The sequence below is a fragment of the Anguilla rostrata genome, chromosome 15 (assembly GCF_018555375.3).
Source record: "Anguilla rostrata isolate EN2019 chromosome 15, ASM1855537v3, whole genome shotgun sequence".
Classification (NCBI taxonomy): Eukaryota; Metazoa; Chordata; class Actinopteri; order Anguilliformes; family Anguillidae; genus Anguilla; species Anguilla rostrata.
Genome location: NC_057947.1, coordinates 31597181 through 31614056, shown reverse-complemented (window position 1 = coordinate 31614056; position 16876 = coordinate 31597181). Strand labels below are relative to the sequence as shown.

The 16876-nt window shown below is 51.7% G+C and overlaps 1 protein-coding gene across 1 annotated transcript in view; it reads right to left on the bottom strand.

Annotated features, from left to right (window-relative positions):
- The window catches only part of inpp4aa (inositol polyphosphate-4-phosphatase type I Aa), a 52306-nt gene that overhangs the window by 12275 nt on the left and 23155 nt on the right, over positions 1-16876 (bottom strand). Inside the window, exons 6-18 of the mRNA XM_064311922.1 lie at positions 16653-16769; positions 15933-16012; positions 15374-15485; positions 12872-12962; positions 11121-11268; positions 10504-10634; positions 9850-9919; positions 8699-8733; positions 8139-8247; positions 6593-6610; positions 3492-3678; positions 1931-2149; positions 713-1040 (exon numbers count right to left, since the gene is read on the bottom strand). Coding sequence (XP_064167992.1) covers positions 713-1040; positions 1931-2149; positions 3492-3678; positions 6593-6610; positions 8139-8247; positions 8699-8733; positions 9850-9919; positions 10504-10634; positions 11121-11268; positions 12872-12962; positions 15374-15485; positions 15933-16012; positions 16653-16769 — 1645 coding nt within the window. The remainder of the gene's footprint in view (positions 1-712; positions 1041-1930; positions 2150-3491; positions 3679-6592; positions 6611-8138; positions 8248-8698; positions 8734-9849; positions 9920-10503; positions 10635-11120; positions 11269-12871; positions 12963-15373; positions 15486-15932; positions 16013-16652; positions 16770-16876) is intronic.

The window sequence follows — 16876 nt, the reverse complement described above, 5'->3', positions numbered from 1 at the left end:
TAGCATTTTACACTGTATCCATTTATACAGCTGGATATATACTGAAGCAATTTCGGTTAAGTACCTTGCTCAAGGGTACAACGGCTGTGCCCTTACCCGGGAATCGAACCTGCAACCTTTTGGTTACAAGCCCAGTTCCTTACCCACTGTGCTACACTCCGTGCACTGTGCACAGTTCGCGGGTAACATAATGGAGCGTGTTTTCAGTTGTGAAACGTGTCAGCGATGAGATCAGCCTCCCTGTGATAATTTTTGAGCGAGGGTCACAAGCGAGGTTCACCTCGGCTACATTAGTTTCAGTTTCAGACCCCTTCATCTCAGATGGCTGAGCGCACTCTCTTTTCTTAAGTAACATTTGGCACAAAGACTCATTTTTATCTCTGAATGTATAAATAAAACGAAAGGCTTGTTTTCCTGACATATTTCTGAAGTTGAGTAACCGCTGATTTGATATAAACTGGAAACATTAACGAATGGTTTTTTTTTTTCCGTCTGTGCAAGCGTATCGCGTGCTATCGCTGATAAAACGGTACAACTTGTCTTTGGTTTCAGTTTAGAATCCTGAACCGGTGAAACAAATGTCTTGAAACGCACTTCTTTCTGCAGACGACTGAAACTAGCCTTCCTGAACCACACAAAATGGGGAAATGGAGAAAAGTGAGCAAAGAAAAGTGTGAATTAAAAAAAAAAGAAAAAGGAAATGAAAACCTACAGGAGTTTCTGTGAGACGCGTGCTGGCATGCAGGGGTCGGGGCAGGCAGGGAGGTTGATGGCGATGATGACGATGGTGATGGTGATGAAGGAAATAGTGAGGATGGCCGCGGCGGAGGTGGGGTGGGCGGGGCGGGCTCGTCCATGCTCTCCGGGTTGATCCAGAAGGCGCGGGTCCTCCGGTTACCTTTCTTGCTGGCGCCGCCCTGCTGGTCGGTGAGGAAGACGTCCTCGCTGCTGTCGCTGTGGAGGCGGTCCCGCTGCAGCAGCTTGTCCACGCGCTGCACGATGCACTCCAGGCTCTTATCCACGTTCAGCCACACCTTCTCCTGAGGCATCATGGGAGAGGAGCATCAGCACATATGTACACACACGCGCGCACCCAGACATACACGCACTCACGCACGCGCGCACACACACACACCCAGACATACACGCACGGACGGACACACATATGCACGCACACACTCACATCAGACCCTGAGAGTGCCGTCACCTCCTCACTCAACCCCTGACCCCGGCAGTCTCACCCACTCCTCCTCTTGCCAGGGGAGGTGCAGGGAGGCGCGGCAGTCTCACCCACTCCTCCTACTCCTGCCAGGGGAGGTGCAGGGAGGCGCGGCGGGTCTTACCCACTCCTCCTCCTGCCAGGGGAGGTGCAGGGAGGCGCGGCGGGTCTCACCCACTCCTCCTCCTGCCAGGGGAGGTGCAGGGAGGCGCGGCGTCTTACCCCCTCCTCCTGCCAGGGGAGGTGCAGGAGGCGCGGCGGGTCTCACCCATCTCCTCCTGCCAGGAGGTGCAGGGAGGCGCGGCGGGTCTTACCCACTCCTCCTCCTGCCAGGGAGGCGCAGGGAGGTGCGGCGGGTCTTACCCACTCCTCCTCCTGCCAGGGAGGTGCAGGGAGGCGCGGGGGTCTCACCCACTCCTCCTCCTGCCAGGGGAGGTGCAGGGAGGCGCGGCGGGTCTCACCCACTCCTCCTCCTGCCAGGGGAGGTGCAGGGAGGCGCGGCGGGTCTTACCCACTCCTCCTCCTGCCAGGGGAGGTGCAGGGAGGCGCGGCGGGTCTCACCCACTCCTCCTCCTGCCAGGGGAGGTGCAGGGAGGCGCGGCGGGTCTTACCCACTCCTCCTCCTGCCAGGGGAGGCGCAGGGAGGTGCGGCGGGTCTTACCCACTCCTCCTCCTGCCAGGGGAGGTGCAGGGAGGCGCGGCGGGTCTTACCCACTCCTCCTCCTGCCAGGGGAGGTGCAGGGAGGCGCGGCTGTTGCGGCCGGCCCACTTGGCGAGCAGCGTGTCCTGGTCGTTGCGCAGGACCACCTGGTCGGTCTCGGGGGCGCACGACGACGCTCTGGAGGCCACGTATTCGGGCCGGGCGGCGCCCAGCGCCTGGATGGCCGACACCAGCAGCTTGCAGTCGCACACCATCACCAGCTGCCGCGTCTGCAGCACAACACACAACATGTCACAGCGCCCCCTGGTGGGGGAGTGGACTTCCTACAGCAGTGAGCGCTTACCAACCTCCCACATCGAATGAACCGCCTGTCCAGTCCTTCCACCTCCTGCCTAACCCTTAACCTCTCCAGTCCTACACCTCCTGCCTCACCTTCAACCTCTCCAGTCCTCCACCTCCACCCCAGCATATTACAGGGAAGTTTGAAGAGGTTTCGGTTACTAAGATAAGCAGATTAGAAAGTCCTGCTGCCAGCACTACACCCACGCACAAAAGTTCTGAGAAGAAAGTAACAAAGGTTTGCTCGAGTGCATTTTTCGTTCTGAGAGAGAGCAAAGCACTGGGACTTTCCAGGCTAGCGCACAGCACAGCTAGCGCTTAGCATGTGCGCTGATTCTGCATCTGCGCTATCACCAGCACTCCTTCCGTGATCTTTGCTTAACTACAATAGGCAACGGCAGGAAATCGGGGGCGTCTTGTGCTATTTTACAGTGCAGATACCTTTCACACACTCTTCTACTTGGCCACACACCTCTTTTAATTTTGACAACATGCATCAAATGAAAATGTTTCGGCTTTAACAGTGGTACCGCAGAACTTCCGATTCGGTCACGTCAGACTGAGTAATTGTCTGGTCTACAGCAGTGATACTCTCATCTGGCCCTGGAGGCCAGTAGCACTGCCGGCTTTCTTTACTACCTGATAGTTAATTGGTCGATTAATGCCACTGATTGGCCAGAGATTTAACTCACCGGGTCTCCCAGATTTGAATCAGTCTTGATTTAGAGGGGAAGAATGAAAACCAGCAGCACTACTGGTCTCAAGGGCCAGATCTGAGCATCCCTGGTCTACAGAATACGTAGCGTATCTCAGCGGAGCCAAAAGTGGGCTCAGTGTTTCCGGAAAGGCCAGGAGTGTCCTTCTGAACAGCCAGGGTCGGCCCCACCCTTCTCACACTTCTCGTTCCCAGGTGTCGGCCCTCGCCCTGACTAGCCTTTCGTACCCAGGGTACGGCCCGCCGCCCGCCCTCACCTTTCGTGACCCAAGGGGCTCGGCCCCGCCGCCCTCACCTTCTCGTACCCGAGGGGTACGGCCCCCACCCCTCACCTTCTCGTTCCCCAGGGGTACGGCCCCCGCCCCGCCCCTCACCTTCTCGTACCCCAGGGGTACGGCCCCCCCCCGCCCCGCCCCACCTCGACCGCGCCCCGCCCCGCCCCTCACCTTCTCGAACCCCAGGGGTATGGCCCCACCCGCCCGCCCCACCCCGCCCCGCCCCGCCCCTCACCTTCTCGAACCCCAGGGGTACGGCCCCCGCCCCGCCCCGCCCCTCACCTTCTCGGTCAGGATGGCGAGGGTCCTCTCCAGGCCGTTGGCAGACCGCTCCTTGGCGGCGCGGGACAGCCGCTCGGCGTAGTAGCTGACCTGCGTCTTCAGCGTGTTGATGTGCGCGATGATCTCCTTGGCGCGGACGATGTCCTGAGGGACGTACACGATGGACTGGGAGCTGGAGACGGCGCTGCTACAGTTCGGGGGGGGGGGGGGCGAGTGAGGGGGTGGGGGTTAGCAAGGGAGGCACCCGGACACACACATGACTTGGGTAAAAAATACTCTATTTGAAACTCTTTATCCCTTCAGTGAAAATTACATTGTTACTCAGAATATTTTTCTTTACCAGATCTCAGGTATCTGGAAGTAAGTTAAAATTTTATCAGCCTCTAAAGATTTCAGGTTCTTCAAATCTGTACCTGACCCAAGACTGGGACATGCAAGCAGACGCTGGGGGCCACACACTCTGAATACCACACTGAGTACCACACACCCTGGGTACCACACAGTAGAGTTTGAGGTGGGGTGCTGCATTCAGGGCCTTGTTATTATGAAATTAATTTAAAAATGTATTTCCATCTGTGGAGGGTTTATTTGTCACCGTCACCCTCTGACACTGAGAGAGAACATGAAGCACACCCTCCATGCCACTCCCCTCTCTCCCCCTCTCATTTTTTACTGGCGGAAACCCTTGTTCCCTGGACAACGCCCTGGCCAATGGGGCGTGGCCTGTAGGAGCGGTGTCGCGCTGAGGCCTATGGCCTGGTGTTCAGTCTGCAGTGGCACAGTCCAGGTCCAGACAGGAGAGTCACAGTCAGGCCTGTGCTGTGGCTGCAGACACCACTCAGGCATCAGAAGCTTTTCATCACGTGCAGATAAAATGGGCCCTGGGTTATCCCTGGCGCTGAAATGGCTTTGCTAGAAAACCAGCCAGCGCTACGCTCATTAGTGAGACTGAGGGGAGCCCAGCAGTGGCATGACTGAGGTCATCATGTGAGCCCGTACCAAACCGCACCCCCCCAAACCCCACCTCACCCCCAACACGCATCCTCACAACGACCAGGGAGAAATCCCCCCCACCCTCCAATATTCACCCTCACAAAGACCAAGGAGAAATCTCCTTCCCCCCCACCCCAATATTCACCCTCACAGGGAGAAATCCACACGCAGAGCGCACAGTCTTGGTCAGCATGCAGTTGAGCTGTAGAGTTTTCCAATGGTACAATGGGGCAAGGTCGAGGTTAACCAGACCGGGCCGGCCGCGTGCAGATCTCTCCCGCTCCTCTGATCATGGTGATGCCTGCTGCTGCGTCTGCCCAGACTGTACACTCGGACAGAGGTCACGGCTACAGCTCGTATTTATGAGGGTCGTGTGTCTGGAGTCTGACTTGGTGCATCAGGTGTGAGCTCTGAACGCATCTGTCACTTTCGCTGGTCAGACTGAAGGATGATTTGCTGATTTTGGAGAGTGAGGAGAAGCCAAAGTGAAGCAAAGATAAAGGATGAGATTCAGAAAGGGGAGAGAACGGGGGGTAGAGAGGGGAAATAAGCTGCAGACAGAGGGGAGGGGTCCCTGTCTGATCTCTGGCAGACAGGTTTCGGTTTCAGGTTGAATGTCCAAGGTTCCCTCAACAATACTGCTAAAGTTCTGCTTCATACATGGTATCCAGCCGCTACTAAATGCTTAAAAATACTGCTGAAGTTCTGCTACACACAAGGTATCCAGACCCTACTAAACGCTCAGTAATACTGCTGAAGTTCTGTTACACACGCTGTATCTAGGCCCTACTAAACGCTCAATAATTCTGCTGAAGTACTGCCACCCACAGGGCATGCAGACCCTGCAAAAACACAAATTCCAGTCATAACGATCTTCATAAATGAACTGCGAGACTGAGATTGAATGCAGGAGAGACAGGTGACCTTTTCATCGCATTTTTTAGCTCAGTGGTGACGGTCCGACCGACTCTGACTGATCATCACACCTCTGCCCTGCTGCTGAACAGCCTGAATATTCCATTCTGCTGCACACAGCGTGCAATTTCCTGTTTCCTGCTGCACTGTAGCCGGGGGCAGGTTAGGGGGTGCTTGATCCATGATTGCTTGATATTTGAAATGTCAAAGCGACTCTAAATTGTTGCTTTGTGAGACGGTGGCAGTTGCCAGGCAACAGACCAGACACAGGCATCCTCAGGAAGTAGTTTATCTCCCCGGCAACACTGGCAGTATCCCAGGGCCCTTGGCGATAAAGCCTCCCTCCCTCTGATAGGCCCATAATCTCAGAGAAACATAGTCTGTTATTCTCAAGCTCCGTCCCACTGGGCTGTCCTGGTAAGGCAGTGTTCTGCTGCAGGGACAGGCCCCACGGTCTGCTACTGAGTCAGGGCCACGCCAGCGCTGTTCTGTGTGAAACCCAGCTCAGCTGTTCAGCGCGTTAGAGACAGAAACGAGCTAGAAAAGGCCGGGGTACAGAGTGTGTGTGTGTGTGTGTGTGTGTGTGAGTCTGTCTGTCTGTCTGTGTGTGACAGATGGTGTGAGGTTTCAGTAAAAATCTATAAGCTGAAAACGGGTATCAGTACAACAAGCAGCATCATGGCTGGAAACACATTCCCAGAATGCAAGTCTTCAGATGTCACATTTTGCACCTGGACACACACACAGGCACACACACGCATGCACACGCAAGCACACACACATACACACAGAGACAAACGCTCAAATACACAGAACCACAATCATATGAGCTCTGGGGTCGATTCCATTTCAGTTCAGTCAGGAAATGAACAGAAATTTTCTTGAAAATTCCCACAATTAAATTCATTTCTTGAATCGAAACGGAACTCAAGTACACAAGTACACAAACATACTCACGCATGCACATACTGAAACACACACGCACACACGACCTCCACTTCTGCACATACGTGTACGCGTCAACCAACACGCAATGCCGCTTTGTGTCCAACACATGAATGGAGAAGCAAACGGACCATAAGACACAGGGAGACTGAACACACCCTTTCATGCAGAGGGATGCAGGTGAACGGCAGGCTCTCATTGGCTGGGTGGCCCCAGGTGAAAAGAGAATTTAAACACAGAGAACTCACCACTCCTCCTCATAAACGCTGATTAGAAAACAAAGGAAAAAAAGCCATTAAAAAGCAAATCAGACTCGTACGTACGCCGTCCGTTTAAAAAAACAAAAAAATGCTGACGCTTCAGAAACAACCCCCGCAAAAAAGATGGGAAAGCAGACGCCATGGCAACAGTGCCGCAGTCAGAACATTAACAAAGCAAACGATGTATAATAAATAATATTTATGGATAAAGCAGCATTTTGTGCATGCTTCACTGGCAAAATATGAAAACAAATACCAGTCAGTTTCAAATGTATGGAAAGATATCTGCAAATGCACTTAGTAACTTATTATTACATAAATATCATCATTATGATGAATTTTGGTGTTATTGTTGACTATAGAAATATGAGCAAATATGACTGCATTAATATAGGAAAGAAAAATGAAAACTTGATTTGCAGCATTATTTCAGCATATACTTATTTTTGCCCTGTTATACAAAGAAAATGAATGCTGGAAAACCCAATGCAAATATTTAGAACTTTGTTTCTACGTACAGCAAAGACAGCTCTGGCCCAAAATATTAATTCAGTCCTCAGATGAATTGCTGGTTCAGTGGAGCAAAGAGTTCAGCAAAGCTCATCTAAATGCCCTTGGTTTGTGTTGCAGGCACACACCTTATCCAAACACCCTCAAACACAACACCTCTCCAGGACAGGAGGTGTCCATAGATCTCCTGATTCAAACTGACCTCACATCACAATGAAATCACCGTTAGTAATCACAGAGATCCCTGCTGCTTCCACAAAAACCGAATCTGAGGGTTGCTAATATGAACAAGAAATACTGTCAAAAAATTCAGTCAAAGTTAAAGTTGGCTTAAAACAGATTGCCAAGGTTCAGGACAGATTTCGGCTGAATAAGGCCCCTGGTCTTAACGGTTTTGAATGTCTTAACAATTAATTACAGCCCTTTTAACAGACTAAAGTTGTGACCATCTTAACAGTTGGAGTTCAATTGTAACAAATAACTTCAACATCCCTCTCCCATAAAAAATGTCAAAATTAAATATGTAAAACAGGAACAGAGAGAGGCTCATCATAGCCCTTCAGAGTGAGAATTTAGTCTTTAATCTTTCCTTAAAACCGGGAGCAGGTTAAATCGATCATGTTTTAAGCAGCACTCCGGTGCCGTTTGATTCTGTGTAATTAATTCGAGTTTTGATTCATTTCAGTTTCTGTATCTATTTGATCATTTATGCACACGTCATTCGCAACCCCCTAGAGAGGATCTGAGTGCCTTCTGAAGTGATCTGTAGAAAAGCGAAATCATGAGAGAGGCTCTGAAAACTGCAAATGAGAAATGAATGAAGGAGAAGAGCAGAGCTGGTCACAGAGATGGGGGGGGGGGCAGGAGGATACAGAGAACATCACTGAAAAGCTGACAACAGCCCTGCCCCCCCCCCCACGTCCCATCTGCCCACCCCTCAGTGTTATACTGGTCCGCACTCTGAATAATCCCCGCGCCCCTCTACACCCCCCTCCGCGCCCCTCCACCCTGCCGCCTGACTCACTGTTTCTTGGCCTCCTCGAACTTGTGGATCAGCTTGCGCAGGCCGCTGCTCTTGAACCCCTGGCAGTGGGCGGCGGGAGCCCCGATGGTCACCACGTCATACGTGTGATCTGGGGGGGGGGGGATGGGGAGTGGGGGGGGGCAGGGGGGGTTACAGGAGAGCAGACAGAGGGCATGTGTTGATCTGGGAAATACAAAGCGTGTAACAGAGACTGCCAAACTACCAGCCAAGCTTCCACATGGACACGTCTGCCATGTTTGTGATCATCGTTTGTAGTAAACGTCATTTTAACATATTCGTCCCACAACTTTGCCCTCTTTAGTTACTCTACAGTATGACAATGCTGGCTACACAACTGTGGAGACACCTGATATACATATATATTTTTTTACTTCTGGTGAGAGCCTGATGGATCTGCAACCTCATCTGCACATCTCTGATGAATAAAAAAACATCTCCGACCTTGTACTTGACCTTTCACAGTTACTTTTGAAAATAATTGCTTTTGCGTGCTCAGAATCTTCTGATCTAGGTGCCTGGTGCTTGCGGTGTTGCTAAACTAGAGCCAGATTCACCTGAACGTTTCTCTCTTTCACTGCTAAAATCAGCAGAGAGCCGTTTACTGTCCAGATTAAGCAGTGCTCTGTGTTTGTTCAGCCAGAAATAAATTTGCTCGCTCTTTTGTGCTGGAAAAGCACCAGAGTTTCCAACCTGTCCATATACGGGCAGAATATACCCCCCCCCCCCACCCAACTCTCCCTCTCTATTACTGTACAGTCCTCCTCACTAAATATTTTCATAGTTTTTAGGGGTGTGTAATTCTTGCCTGTGTATTGGGGATTTGTGTGTGTGTGTGCACACGTTCGCGTGTATTGGGGATTTTGTGTGTGTGTGTGCACACATTCGCGTGTATTGGGGATTTGTGTGTGTGTGTGTTGGTGTGTGGGATGTGTTATGTGTCACGTTCGCGTGTATGGATTTGATGTGTGTAAAGTCGGTATGGGAGAGTGTGTGTGCCCTGCTTATTGGGGATTGTGTGGTGGTGCCACATGCGTTATGGGGATTTATTTGGGTTTGTGGCAACCGGGTATGGGGATGTGCTGTGTTGGGGCACTGCGGCATGGGTTTGTGTGAGTGTGAGTCCGTGTTAGGGGGGTGTGTGCACAGGTTCCGGTTGGGGTTAACTGTGGGTGTGGCAACGTTCGCGTGTATAGGGGATGGTGTTGGGGTGCACCGTTGCGGGTATGGGGATTTGGTGTGTATACGTATGTTCGTGTGTATTGGGGATTTATTTGTGTGTGTGTGTGTGTGTGTGTGTGTGTGTATATATGTCCGTTCGCCGGTCGATTGATCAGAGGGTAAAGTGGAGGAGAGGCAGCTAATGCTCCTGCTTAAAGAGGGATGGCTGAACGAGCTCAGCATGGTCTATGTGAACCGAGCGGGGTTAAGGGGGCGGGGCCGGGGGTAACTGGGCGGAGCCAGTGTTAAGGGGGCAGGGCCAGGGTTAACTGGGCGGAGCCAGTGTTAAGGGCGTGCAGGGTTAATGGGCGGGCGGGTTAAGGGGGCCGGGGTTAAGGGCGGGGCCGGGGTACTGTGGCGGGTGGGCGGCCGGGGTTAACTGGGCGGAGCCGGGGCTAAGGGGGGCGGGGTTAATGGGCGGCCGGTAAGGGGCGGAGCGGATTACGAGCCGTCTCGTCTGCCTTCACGCTGCACGTGCAGGTTGGTCGGCATGAACTCCACCTTCCTCTCCGCTTTCAAATTACTGGCCTTGAAGGAGGGACCTGAGGGAGGGAGGGAGAGAGAGTGGGAGTGGGAGAGAGAGAGAGAAGGAGGGAGAGAGGGTAGGAGAGAGAAAGAGGGAGAGAGGGTAGGAGAGGGAGAGAGGAGGAGAAGGAGAGAGAGGGAAAGAAGAGAAGGGAGGAGGCGGAGGGAGAGAGCGACCTGGGTTTAAACAGTACTTTAGAGAAAAGCAATAACCAGGGAAACTGGTAATTAAGTGCATAATTATAATAATTCATCATCATGACTATGTGGTGAATATTGCCTTTTCCTTCCCGCATAATTATCCACACAATATGGCCAAGTGTCAGAATCCACCCATTTGACGTTTTCAGCTGGCAGATGGTCAGCACAGATTTAGGGGCGGAGTCAGGCGAGATGGTAATTGGCCAGACTCAGCAGTCTTGCCTTTGTCCTCAGTGAGGTCAGTGAGAAACTGCACAGTGATTTTACAGAGTACAGTACTGACACGTGCACTTCCATGGGTCAGAGTGATAGCAGTACTGACACAGGCACTTGTACGGGTCAGAGAGATAGCAGTACTGACACAGGCACTTGTACAGGACAGAGCGACAGCAGTACTGACCCTTGTACTCGTGGAGGTCTGTCAGGGTTTCCTGGTAGGTGAGGATGATGGTCTGGTACTGCGTGACGATCTGACGCCGAAGATTCTCCCAGCAGGGAGAGAGCTCGCCCAGCTCCTCCAGCTGACACACCCTAAACAGCCAGCAATACCGTTAATACACAGCCTGAATACGCTCTGTGTGTGTGTGTGTGTGTGTACGTGCGTGTGTGTGTGTGCGTGTGCGCATGTGTGTATGTGCCTGTGTGTGTCTGTCTGCGTGTGCGGGTGTGTGTGTGTGCCTGTGTGCAGATGCGTGTGGGTGCACGCGTGTGTGCGAGTGTGTATGTGCACATGTAGACGTGTGTGTGTATGTGCCTGTGTGCAGATGCGTGTGGGTGCACGCATGTGTGCGAGTGTGTATGTGCACATGTAGACGTGTGTGTGTGTGTGTGTGTGTGCAGATGCGTGTGGGTGCACGCATGTGTGCGAGTGTGTATGTGCACATGTAGACGTGTGGTGTGTGTGTGTCGTGTGCGTATGTGCCTGTGTGCAGATGCGTGTGGGTGCACGCATGTGTGCGAGTGTGTATGTGCACATGTAGACGTGTGTGTGTGTGTGTGCCTGTGTGTGACACTCACCTGGCAGCGTCCTCCTCCAGCAGCAGCTTTACGAACTGCCGCGGGACGTTGAGCGACAGCACGCTCTCGGCCATCTGCTCCAGCACGCGCAGGTGGTTCCCGTCCGTGGTGGGGAAGCGGTACATCCGGGACATGGTGCCCCCAAACACTGCAGGGGGGGGGGGCACACGCGTGTAACGCTCGGTCATGCGACATGCATAGCCTGGGCTACAGCACTGTAGAGCTCATATGGCGCATGCTTAAACCGCAATGGACTCTAGGGTTGTCGATCACTTCAGCTTTAGAGAAACAATAACCATTAATTAAACAGGCCATGAATAGTATAGAACTGGCTTTCGTTTCAAATAGAATTTCCATCTTCTGCGAGAACATGCACTGTGTACGAAATATACTGTGTGAGGTCACACACAGTGTTGCCGTCTGTCCAATTTGACATTATTTGAGACATTATGTCCGCCCCTCCGTGCTGGATGTCTGGAAGATCAGGGCTGTGTGCGATTAATGCTTCTGAAGGCAGATCGATATGTAATTTAAGTCGAGGTGAAGCGCTGAAGCCAGCGATCATGAGGTCAGTCTCATGGGATCAGTCTCATGGGATCAGTCTCATGGGAGTTTGAGCGGCTGTCTGTCCAGGGCTGAGATGTCACATGACCTATGGGCTCGGCGGGCTGAATTCCATGCCTCAGCGTTTAAAGGGGTTTTATGAGGTCGTTCTCTTAACAAAACGGTGCTTAACCTGCATTGCTTCAGTATATATCCTCTAAAATGTTTATTCAGCACACAGATCTGATCTGTGTTTCTGGAAGCGAGCTTATGTTCTCCGGTTAGGACAAACCACCAATTTATATGAATCCAGCGAAATCGGCTTCTCCGAGTTTATCTCCTCCCAGAATAACGCTGGTGCCCTCATGTATCGCACTCCCAGCCAAATGGAGATCCTCCTGTTGTTTGTGTTATAAGAGCTGTCAGCCCTTCAGAGCCCCTCTGGTCACTCCTAACTGACAGGCCGCAGGGTTTTACCTCCGGCACGGTTTCTCACCCCCTCACACGGCTGCTTAGTCTGTTTTTCTGCTGACATCGATCAATAAACCTCTACGTTAGCGCTGCTGCTCGCTGCTGACCGGTGTGGCCCATAGCATTATCGACACAGTCACGATCGATCTTGTTTGCGTAGAGGATCTGTGTGGTGGTAGGGTAGTGTAATGGGGAAGGAGCTGGTCTTACAACGTGACGGTCACAGGTTCAGACACTGCCGTTTGTACCCTTGAGCAAGGTACTTAACCCGCATTGCTTCAGTATATATCCGCCCGTATAATTGGATGCAGTGTAAATGCTAAGTAATAGTCCTGTAAGTCGCTCTGGGCATGAGCGTCTGCTAAACGCCTGTAATGTAATGTAATGTAATCTGTCACTTATATAGCGTCTGTCACAGCATGCTGAGTAAGAGCATCAGCTTCATGACTGCACTGGCACGGCGGGCAGTAAGGACATGAGAGGGCTGGTAAAATCACACGCTCGACTTGACCCGTTTTCAGTAACGTGCCCTTACATAAAGACGTGCGCTTCAGCCATACCTGTGCTTCAGCCTTTCAAGGGCGGCAGTGTGGTATAACGGGTAAGGAGTTGGTCTTGTAGCCTATAGCTTGCAGGTTCGACTCCCCGCTGGGACACAGCCGTTGTAAACGAGCCATGTGAAAAGTTGTGTGAGTTGTGTTGTGTAGGTCGCGTGGAGACGTGCGTTTTGGCCTTACCTGATTTCAGTAAGGTGTCCTTGCACAGGGACGCGTGCTTCCCCCGGATCCCCAGCGATTCCGTCAGGCTCTCGTCCACAGGGAGGACCATCTGAGGCGGGGGGACAGCAGAACAGGTCACATGACCGACCCCACACGCTGCGTTAAGCGGCCAATAACACGGCTGCACAGCGTCTCTCAGACTCCAGCCCTGCAGGACTGTGGCCTGTGATGCCTCTCTGTGTTCCAGCACAAGTTCCATCAGAACAACCTGCTAGACCCTCACCAGTCTGGCTTCCGATCCGGGCACTCAACAGAGACTGCACTACTAGCTGTGATGGAGGCACTTGCCACTGCAAGAGCCTCACGCCTCTCCTCTGTCCTGATCCTTCTTGACCTGTCTGCAGCTTTTGACACGGTCAACCATAAAATACTCCTCTCCACCTTGGCTGGGATGGGAATTACCGGGACTGCCCTGTCTTGGTTCTCTTCCTATCTTGCAGATAGGACCTACCAGGTCACCTGGAAGGGGTCTGCCTCTGCCTCTCATCCACTTGTCACGGGAGTGCCGCAGGGATCTGTACTGGGTCCTCTGCTGTTCTCCTTATACACCAGATCTCTTGGTTCAGTCATTAATTCACATGGTTTTTCCTATCATTGTTATGCAGATGACACACAACTCTACTTTTCTTTCCCCCCCTCGGCCACACAGATCAATGATAAGATCTCTTCCTGCCTGGCTGACATCTCCACTTGGATGGCCAGCCACCATCTGAAGCTCAACCTCAACAAAACTGAGCTGCTCTTCTTCCCGTACAAGACCTCCTTGCTTCGTGAACTCTCAATCACGGTTGATGGCACCACAGTGACTGCCTCTCACTCTGCAAAGAGCCTGGGGGTGGTCCTGGATGACCAGCTGGACCTCAAGGAGCACGTCAAGGCAACATCACGGTCCTGCAGATTCCTCCTGTACAACATCAGGAGGATTCGACCATACCTGACGACGCACTCCACCCAGCTGCTCGTCCATGCTACGGTGACCTCTCGCCTTGATTACTGCAACTCTCTCCTTGCAAACCTGCCAGCTTGTGCCATACAGCCACTACAGATGATTCAGAATGCCGCTGCCCGACTCATCTACAACCTCCCCAAATTCTCCCACGTCACTCCCCTGCTGCGATCACTTCACTGGCTACCGGTCGCTGCCAGGATCCGATTCAAAGCCCTGACCCTTGCCTACACTGCCGCCAACAGGACAGCCCCTATCTACTTGCAGGACATGACTCAATTCTATGTGCCTGCTCGACCACTCCGCTCTGCGGCAGCAGGGCGTCTTGCAACCCCTCCCACCCGCCCAAAGGGATCACAGAGCTTCTCCACCCTAGCTCCCCAGTGGTGGAACGAACTCCCCGTCCCTCTCCGAACCTCCCCCTCACTATCCATCTTCCGCCGTGGCCTGAAGACTCATCTCTTCAGACTATACCTAGAATAACCACCACCACGCTGTGTATATATATATATATATATATATATATATTAAAAAAAATAAATAAATAAAAATAAAAAAAAAACCCTTTTTTCCTGTCACTTGTTACATGTTGCCCCATCCCTGCACTTCTTGGTAAATTGTATTTGTCCTAATACTCTAGCTTATTCTTCTGCCTAGTTCGGCTTTGCAGATGTTAGACCAGGATAGTGTTCTTTGTTCTCGGCTAGAAATAGCTTTACAAAATAAGTAATTGTACCTTACTGAACCCGTGTTCAGCAGTTGTCTACGATCATGAAAATGCACTTTTGTACGTCGCTTTGGATAAAAGCATCTGCTAAATGAATGTAATGTAATGTAATGTAAAAGTGCTCCATTTCAGTCTCTCAACGGTTCACACCTTGCATCCCAGGCCTAAACAGACTGCTGCGTGAAAGGAACCCACAAAAACCCATCGGCCCTCCAGCACTAGACCTTCAGACCCTAGATTTGGCCCCCCAAAAACTTATTTTTCTCATGATAAAATAAAATATCCATTCTGCACTAAAAGGGAAATGTGCCAGTGGTTTTCAGCCCATAGACACAGGATCTAACCCCATCTTTGTTTTAACCCCATTGACATATTTCATTGCTTACATGTTTTCTTCTGAATTGTGACTGGTCCAACCTTAGCTCCACAGCTGATCATGTCATCAAATTAATCAGTACAGATCAGTCAAATGTCACATTTAAATCCTGAAAACGTATTCCTTGCAGAGCTATGTGTGCAGCTTTGTACATTTAAAACATATACGTATTCAAATTTCTTTGTAAATTTGAAAAAAGGAAAAAATGGGGATCAGAGGTAGGGAAAGACATGTGGTCAGAGGTCAGGGAAGATGTGGAGTCAGAGGTAAGAGAAGACGTGGGGTCAGAGGTGAGGAAGACATGGGGTCAGAGTTCAGAGAAGCTGTCGGATCAAAGGTCGGGGAAGATGAGGGGTCAAAGGTCGGGGAAGACGTGGGGTCAGGGGTCAGAGAAGACGCGGGGCACCTCACCCTGCCGTTGATGGTGTCTGGCATCCGGGCCCCAGAGGCCCGCTGGTCCCTCTTCTCCTCCACCTGCCAGGCGATGATGGTGACGTTGCCCACGCGCTCCTGCTCCGCCGACCTGCACGACACGAGACGCCGCTTACCCAGAGCAGCCACAAGGTGGCGCACTAAACACTTAAGCCATGGAAACAGCTGGACAGAGACAGCGAAATACCCAGAGGGGTCTTAAGCGTTTACACCGCCTCAAACCCAGCTGCGGGAGCTCTATCCATAAACTGGCCAATTACATTTCCTGTCTCTGCCCATCTTCAAGGTGCTCAGTCCTGTGTTCTAAAAGCATAAAAACAAAGTTCTGTCTCCCTGTAGCTGAAGCCTTCCAGTCCAATGCATCTTTTGAAATTGGATGTTCAGCACTGTAATACTGCACCAGACTGTAACCAGATGGAATCTCTCGTAGTTAAGAGTCACTAGTTGAAAAGGGGCACAGCAACTGTGTCTTGCTGAATCTGTGGATAAACTGCCCACAGTGGAAGAGAGGTCCCTGCAGGGGGACCGGTCGTCTTACCTGAGTGCCAGGTGCAACCTGTGGTGCTTGTCTTGCAGTAGCTCCTTAACAGGGAACATGGCCGAGCCCAGCAAGTACATCTACCAAAGAGACACACTGTTAGTCACTGAGCCCTAACTGAGAGAGTGTCTTTGGAGAAATTAAATGCTTGTGTGGAAACAGGAAAATGCCTAGTTGTGAAAATTGCAAGGTACAGTTTGCCTTTAAAGACTTCAGGGCATCATTCACAAAAATTCTAATTCTGCCCTGAGAGCAGTCTGTAATTCTTACTGAGAGCGGTCTGTAATTCTGTCTGACAGCGGTCTGTAATTGTAACTCACCGTGCCTTAAGAGTAGTCTGTAATTCTCACTGAGAGCGGTCTGTAATTGTAACTCACTGTGCCTTGAGAACGGTCTGTAATTGTGACTGAGAGCAGTCTGTAATTGTAACTCACCGTGCCCTGGGAGCGGTCTGTAATTGTAACTCACCATGCCCTGGGAGCGGTCTGTAATTGTGACTGAGAGCGGTCTGTAATTCTGACTGAGAGCGGTCTGTAATTGTGACTGAGAGCAGTCTGTAATTGTGACTGAGAGCGGTCTGTAATTGTAACTCACCGTGCCCTGGGAGCGGTCTGTAATTCTCACTGAGAGCGGTCTGTAATTGTGACTGAGAGCGGTCTGTAATTGTGACTGAGAGCGGTCTGTAATTGTGAGTGAGAGAGGTCTGTAATTGTAACTCACCGTGCCCTGAGAGCGGTCTTTGACGTCGTACACAGAGAGCTTGACCTGCGTCTGCTGGGTGATGAGCGAGTCCTGGAAGAAGGCAATGCTGCTCAGGAAGATGGGGTTACTGGTGCCCTGTGGGGGAGAGGGGGGGAGGGGGGGTTACTGGTGCTCTCTGGGGGAGGGGTTAGGGTTAGGGTTAGTGCAGTGGGTTACCATTGCCCTGCAGGGGAGGGTGGAGG